At 31.1% G+C, this 8,307-nt stretch overlaps 1 protein-coding gene across 1 annotated transcript; it reads right to left on the minus strand.

The window, feature by feature from the left end:
- Positions 1 to 3,218: 3,218 nt before the first annotated feature.
- LOC136068976 (NAD(P)H-quinone oxidoreductase subunit 2 A, chloroplastic-like) lies at positions 3,219 to 3,808 on the minus strand. Its single transcript, XM_065776939.1, is given in 4 exon segments — positions 3,219 to 3,354; positions 3,357 to 3,551; positions 3,554 to 3,592; positions 3,595 to 3,808. Coding segments are annotated over 4 exon segments (561 nt in total). The 3' UTR covers positions 3,219 to 3,241.
- Between the last annotated feature and the right edge of the window lie 4,499 nt (positions 3,809 to 8,307).

An 8,307-nucleotide genomic window follows, 5' to 3' on the forward strand; every position in this document is an offset into this window, starting at 1 on the left:
GAAACCCTTTTCGCTCCGCTTAGCCCTATCCCCCTCTAGGGGTATTTTAGTGATAGGTTCTATAGGAATTGGACAATCCTATTTGGTCAAATACCTAGCGGAAAACTCCTATGTTCCTTTCATTACAATATTTCTAAACAAGTTCCTGGATAACATGCCTAAGGGTTTTCTTATTAATGATTGTGATGATACTGACTGTGACCTTGATACGGAGCTAGAGTTTCTAACTATGACGAATGCGCTAACTATGGATATGATGCCGGAAATAGACCAATTTTATATCACCCTTCAATTCGAATTAGCAAAAGCAATGTCTCCTTGCATAATATGGATTCCAAACATTCATGATCTAGATGTGAATGAGTCGAATTACTTATCCCTCGATTTATTAGTGAACTATCTCTCCAGGGATTGTGAAAGACGATCCACTAGAAATATTCTTGTTATTGCTTCGACTCATATTCCCCAAAAAGTAGATCCCGCTCTAATAGCTCCGAATAAATTAAATACATGCATTAAGATACGAAGGCTTCTTATTCCACAACAATGAAAGCACTTTTCACTCCTTCATATACTAGGGGATTTCCCTTGGAAAAGAAAATGTTCCATACTAATGCTAATGGATTCGGGTCCATAACCATGGGTTCCAATGTACGAGATCTGGTAGCACTTACCAATAAGGCCCTATCAATTAGTATTACACAGAAGAAATTAATTATAGACACTAATATAATTAGATCTGCTCTTCATAGACAAACTTGGGATTTGCGATCCCAGGTAAGATTGGTTCATGATCATGGGATCCTTTTCTATCAGATAGGAAGGGCTGTTGCACAAAATGTACTTCTAAGTAATTGCTCCATAGATCCTATATCTATCTATATGAAGAAGAAATCATGTAACGAAGGGATTCTTATTTGTACAAATGGTACTTTGAACTTGGAACGAGCATGAAGAAATTAACGATACTTCTTTACCTTTTGAGTTGTTCTGCCGGTTCGGTCGCTCAAGACCTTTGGTCTTTACCGAACCCGATGAAAAAAATGGGATCACTTCTTATGGACTCATTGAGAATGATGCTGATCTAGTTCATGGCCTATTAGAAGTAGAAGGCGCCTTGGTGGGATCCTCACGGACAGAAAAAGATTGCATTCAGTTTGATAATGATCGAATGACATTGCTTCTTCGGCCCGAACCAAGGAATCCCTTAGATATGATGCAAACTGGATCTTGTTCTATCGTTGATCAAAGATTTCTCTATGAACAATACGAATCGGAGTTTGAAGAAGAAGGGGAACGAGAAGGAGTCCTCGACCCGCAACAAATAAACGAGGATTTATTCAATGACATAGTTTGGGCTCCTAGAATATGGCGCCCTTGGGGCTTTCTATTTGATTGTATCAAAAGGCCCAATGAATTGGGATTTCCCTATTGGGCTAGGTCATTTCGGGGCAAGCGGATCATTTATGATGAAGAGGATGAGCTTTAAGAGAATGATTCAGAGTTCTTGCAGAGTGGAACCGTGCAGTAGTTAGATCTTCCAAAGAACAAGGCTTTTTTCTAATAAGCCAATTCATTTGGGACCCTGCGGATCCACTTTTTTTCCTATTCAAAGATCTGCCCTTTGTCTCTGTGTTTTCATATCGAGAATTCTTTACAAATGAAGAGATGCCAAAGGGGCTTCTTACTTACCAAACAGACCTTCCTACATCTATATATAAACGTTGGTTTATCAAGAATACGCAAGAAAAGCACTTCAAATTGTTGATTTATCGCCAGAGATGGCTTAGAACCAATAGTTCATTATCTAACGGATTTTTCCGTTCTAATACTCCATCCGAGAGTTATCAGTATTTATCAAATCTGTTCCCATCTAACAGAACGCTATTGGATCAAATGACAAAGACATTGTTGAAAAAAAGATGGCTTTTCCCGGATGAAACGAAAATTGGATTCATGTAACAAGAGAAAGGTTTACCATTCCTTAGCCGGAAAGATATGTGGCCATGAAATAGGGATTAAGCGAAACAGAATTGACTGGGTGGTAGAGTCATGGAAACACCTCTTTCTTCCATATTTTGGACCTTAGTTCCGTGGAACAATATACTTACTACTGCTGAAACACGGAAGAATTGAAATCTTAGATCAAAACATTATGTATGGATGATATGAACTGCCTAAACAAGAATTCTTGAACAGCGAACAACCAAAGCTAGTACTCACCACATCAAAAAATTTCCATTAATGAAAGATGTAAATCCATTGGAAAATAAAAAATACGCAAGTCGGATGAAATGGTTGTTGCTATCTGTTACAATAACGAATCATTGGTTTAATAGACCTTTCTCTTAGTTTCTCAGGTCGACGGATCTTCTCAATTGAAAGATCGCCTATATGGATAATACACATTCCAGTTGACTGCGAGCCTAATTCTAATTTCTAATTGTTTTGTTCCGAAGCAAGATATCCACGGGGCAGTTTGTCCTATTCAGATATTCACGACGAAGATAGATTCTCTTTCGGATAGGCCCTAAAAGGAGAAGGAAGTCTGGAATGCCAACAGGTGCCTCTTATTGAATTGCTCATTCAGTGAGTATTCTCAATATTATGCCTTGAAGAGGACTCGAACCTCCACGCTCTTTAGCATGAGATTTTGAGTCTCGCGTGTCTACCATTTCACCACCAAGGCATCTTGAAGGTGACTCGTATTCCATGAATATGATATCTATCTAGTGTGATGATGTATGGAATATATGACAAGGGTATTTCTATTGACTGGTCATGTCATATTGGCTCGAGTCGGGCATCCAATTGCTTCGATTTGAATTATCCGAAGGATGCCTTATATCAAAAAGATAGACAATCAAACCTATTTCTCAATTCAATAGAAGACCAAAGAGATGAATAGGGTCCCAAATAACGAGAGAGATGTAAAAAGCAGGTCCGATTACGCCTATTCCTAATCCTAAATGGAATGTAACGACATAGGGATCCATATGTAAACATAGTATCTATTTAGATACGCTCGAATAACCCCTTCTCATAATTCGAATGTATATAACCTAACCCTATTTGGTCTGTCCCGGTATGGAATGAACTTATAATCTATAATCTGATGATCGAGTCAATTCCATGATTATAAGTTCATAACCCTAGTCCATTCCCATTTTGGGCGGAACAGATCTACTAATATTCCAGTTAGGTTAAAACGGATCTTGAACTAAGAAATAGATTCTAGAAGCTAAAAAAGGGTATCCTGAGCAATTTCAATAATCGGGTTCATTGATATTCCTGGTATAGTAGATGCTATCACACATATAATCATATTCAATTCGATGGAATGTTTTGATCTTAAGGGGATCTTCTATAATTTCGCACATGAGGGGTTATTTCTTGGTTTCTTCCAGTCATTAATAACTTGATTATCTTTAGATAATAGTAGATAGAAACAACGCTCGTACGGAGTCCTATTGAAATCAAGAAATATAGACTTGCCTGCCATCCACACCAGAATAAATGAAGTTTTCCGAAAAAACCTGCTAGTGGAGGAAACCTCCTAAGGATAAGAGACATAGGGCGAAAGAGAGAGCCAAAAAGGATCTTTCGTGTATAATCCTGCATAATCTCGAATGTTCTCAGTTCCGGTACATAGACCAAATAATACAATGCAAGCAAAAGTTCCTAGATTCATGGAGATATAGAACATCATATAAGTTACCATGCTTGCATATCCACCATTTGAGTTTCCAACAATTATTCCAATAATTACATATCCGATTTGACCTATGGACGAAACTACAACTGCCATTTGTACTCCAACTTCAAAGTGTTCAATTACTTCTCACTTCTCACTGACTTAACATTACTATTATTTTTAATTTTTAATTTTTTGATAACGAATTAACATTATTATTATTACGAGAGTTAGTGTATTGAAACTGATTTTTGTATATATATATATATATATTTTTTTTTTTTTTTATGGAGAAATATATATTTGTCTATATATGGTGAATAGGAATTAGGAGGTGGTTTGCTACGTGGATCGATGGCTCTGGTGCATTTTCCTTTTTATTTTATTTTATTTTAATTTTTGATTTTTAGTGGAGCTAGCTCGATTGGATTCCAACACAAATTCCAATCTGGTCGCATAAAATTAAAATCATGTCATTTTCTATCTTTCTTACAAGTTACAACAAAAATTTGTTTGGGGTGGTACAATGACAGCAAAAAAATCAACATTATCCTTTTGGATTTAAGGATATAAATTAGTAATTCCTGGTGGTTTTGCATAACAAAAACAAAGAACAAAGAACAAAATTATATTAAAAAGTAAAGAGAATTATATTAGTATTGGCCTAGAAGAACTTGGGAAAGTATGTCAATTATAATGTATGTAATGGATATTAATAAATACAATTTTTTATTTTTGGGATTTTATGTAATGAATATCAATTATAATGAATTTTTATTTTTATTTGTAAAATATATTTATAAGAAACAATTAATTCTTTTTTTTACTATAGTCGTACTAATAATGTAGTCATACTAATAAAATTGATTGAATGTGAGAAAATGCATTCTACATAATCTACACTTCTTCAAACTTATTCAACATAATCATTTTTTAATAAAAGTTTCAGCATAATACCTTACACAATTTTTTAGAATAACACATGAGGAGGATACATCATTCAAAATGCATTATGTTGAAGCATCTTACAAGACGGCATCATTCTTTTGAAAGATATCTATACTATAAAAAACAAGTTAAAAGTAGTACACGTTTTACTACATAACTAGGTAGGGTGGCACATGCAAGGCACGTGCTACCTCTTGAGTGAAAAAATTAAGATAAAATTTCTATTTGAAGAAGTATGAAACTATATACATAAAAAAAATGTATGTCACACACAATGTTAGGGTAGCTATTTAACATATGAATATCTATTTTATTATATCAGCTTCTTAGTACTTATTTCCTAATGACAATTCCCACTCACTAAAAACTTCTAAGAATGATAATGAATATTATCATCTTCCAACAATAAGCAATTGAGTTTTGCTAAGAAATTGTCATAATATTTAAAGTTTCATAATAAAAGATGTCATATGCTACAATTGAACAATTTCATCAAATACCTTCAACCATACACAATAAAAAAAATTTCATTCATACCTTCTTCTTTATCATTCTACATGAGTCTAGGTACGATGTTTAGCTAGCTTGGTTTTTAATGAACACCCATTTTAGGCAAGAAAAGAAAAAATAAATAAATAACAAAAGGCATGTGTCTCGAATTTTCCATTAGATAAATTATAAGTTTCAAAGATTTAAACCTAGAAAATCAATGTTCTTTAGGTAATAAATAAAATACCTTATGTCATCATTTCAACTTTCTAATCATTACTACCATTTAAAACTAAAAATACGTAAAGAAAATTTTTGGAATATTAAAATTTAGTGGGAGTATTTTAGACATTACACAATATAATATTTTAAGAATTATAAGTTTTCATTAGTGTTTAACTGAAAGAATAATAATATGACATATTTGCTCTTTTCCAAAACACTAAGGGGAGAATTGTTGATTTTAAAGTTTAAGGAGAAACTGTGAACTATCTTAAACATAAATGATGAAATGTATTTTTATCCTAATTTTTTTTGGGTGTAAAACTATGTGTTTTTACTTAAAATTGTACGTAAAGATAAAAATACAATAAAAAGAACAAAGTTTAGTTATAAAATTAATTGTAGTCTTACACTACAACCTTACTAAGGGTTCGTTTGGATAAAACTTATTTTGCTGAAACTAAAAACTGAAAACACTATAGCAAAATAATTTTTAAATGTGTGAATAGTACCGTGGGACCCATTTTTAATGAAAAAGTTGCTGAAAAGTAAAGTTTGTGGGTCCCGTGAACAGTACATGGGACCCACTGATGTGCTAAAAATGGGCGAAAAGTCAATTAGTGCACAGTGTATGAACAATAGCCTTTGTCTACTGAAACGCATGCCCCCCCCCCCTCCAAAAAAAAGAAGGGAAACGTAAAAGAGGAAAACACAGACGCTGAGATAATTGCTATCCAAACGGATACTAAATATCTTTTTATTAGATATGAATTGTAGCATTAGGTTACAACCTTACTCAATAAAATAAATATTACTACATATTTTGAAAATCTAACCGTTGAATTTCATATTCTTTACGCTCTTAATACGCATGTCAAATTTTGTGTCAATTGGATATTATTTACTATATGATCTATAAGCTTATATTTTATGCATAATTTTAAACTACAAAAACTTACAATTTAAACAATTTCTTGATGACATAGCTATTAATCTTTAATTTTCTTAAAATTTTGCAAGCATGGAGGATATAAGAATAAGATATAATTCAATGGTAGATTTGTCAAAATTCACTTACAATAAAAAAATATTAAATAAGGTTGTAACTTAAAGTTACAACCAATTTTGTAGCTAAATTTTATCCTAAAAAAAAATACAAAAAGTTAATTTAAGAAAATTGTACGCAAAATAGTGAATTTTGGCTAAATAAAGTTGACTAAACCAAAAAAAAAATTCTAAAAACACAACATAATGGTACAACATTTTTGTAATACATAATTTTGTTATATTTTATTTTGATTCGTAAAGAATTGATACTTTAGTAGTTTTAAAAATATTATGATGACAACAAATTATCTTAATATTTTCACAAGAGAAATGCTATGTCCACAACATTTTTACAACAAATTATAAGTAGTATGTTGTTTCGGGTTGTTATTGGTGAGCAAAAAAATAATTTCATTGGTAAATTTAAATTAGAACTAATAACAATTTACCTCCTATGCTTTGTTATAAAAGTGTTGTGAAAAATGTTACGGATGTTGCACCTTTTTTTTTTTTTTACAATACCTTTATTTTTGGCTGTGATTGGTTCCAGTATGATATTTTATTATTTTATTTTGGCCTATAAGGAACTAACACCTCAACAATTGTGAAAATATTGTAGCAATTTATTGTATTAATATTTTATTTTTTTAGAGTAGCTCATATGTATATAAAAGAATAAAAAATAAAAAGCGTGTTCAATAGCCCAATTTACCAACCAAATTTGAAAATGAAAAAAAAAAAAAAAAAAAAAACAAGTGAAAGCGGAAAGAGTTGAATAAAACAAATTCACTGTTTCTTTGGCATTAACACTTTTTCTAGAAACACAACATAATGGTACAACATTTTCGTAATACCATAATTTTGTTATATTTTATTTTGATTCGTAAAGAATTGATACTTTAGTAGTTTTAAAAATATTATGATGACAACAAATTATCTTAATATTTTCACAAGAGAAATGCTATGTCCACAACATTTTCACAACAAATTATAAGTAGTATGTTGTTTCGGGTTGTTATTGGTGAGCAAAAAAATAATTTCATTAGTAAATTTAAATTAGAACTAATAACAATTTACCTCCTATGCTTTGTTATAAAAGTGTTGTGAAAAATATTATGGATGTTGCACCTTTTTTTTTTTTACAATACCTTTTTTTTTGGCTGTGATTGGTTCCAGTATGATATTTTATTATTTTATTTTGGCCTATAAGGAACTAACACCTCAACAATTGTGAAAATATTGTAGCAATTTATTGTATTAATATTTTATTTTTTTAGAGTAGCTCATATGTATATAAAAGAATAAAAAATAAAAAGCGTGTTCCATAGCCCAATTTACCAACCAAATTTGAAAATGAAAAAAAAAAAAAAAAAACAAATGAAAGCGAAAGAGTTGAATAAAACAAATTCACTGTTTCTTTGGCATTAACACTTTTTCTAGAAACACAACATAATGGTACAACATTTTCGTAATACCATAATTTTGTTATATTTTATTTTGATTCGTAAAGAATTGATACTTTAGTAGTTGTAAAAGTATTATGACGACAACAAATTGTCTTAATATTTTCACAAGAGAAATGCTATGTCTACAACATTTTCATAACAAATCATAAGTAGTATGTTATTACTGGTTGTTATTGGTGAGCAAAAAAGTAATTTCATTGGTAAATTTAAATTAGAACCAATAACAATTTACCTCCTATGCTTTGTTATGAAAGTATTGTGAAAAATGTTATGGATATTGCACTTTTTTTTTTACAATACCTTTATTTTTAGATATGATTGGTTCCAGTATGATGTTTTATTATTTTATTTTGACCTATAAGGAATTAACACCTCAATAATTGTGAAAATATTGTAGCAATTTATTGTGTTAATATTTTATTTTTTTAGAGTAGCTCATAT

This window comes from Quercus suber, unplaced genomic scaffold, assembly GCF_002906115.3.
Source record: "Quercus suber isolate HL8 unplaced genomic scaffold, Cork oak 2.0 scaffold_145, whole genome shotgun sequence".
Lineage (NCBI taxonomy): Eukaryota > Viridiplantae > Streptophyta > Magnoliopsida > Fagales > Fagaceae > Quercus > Quercus suber.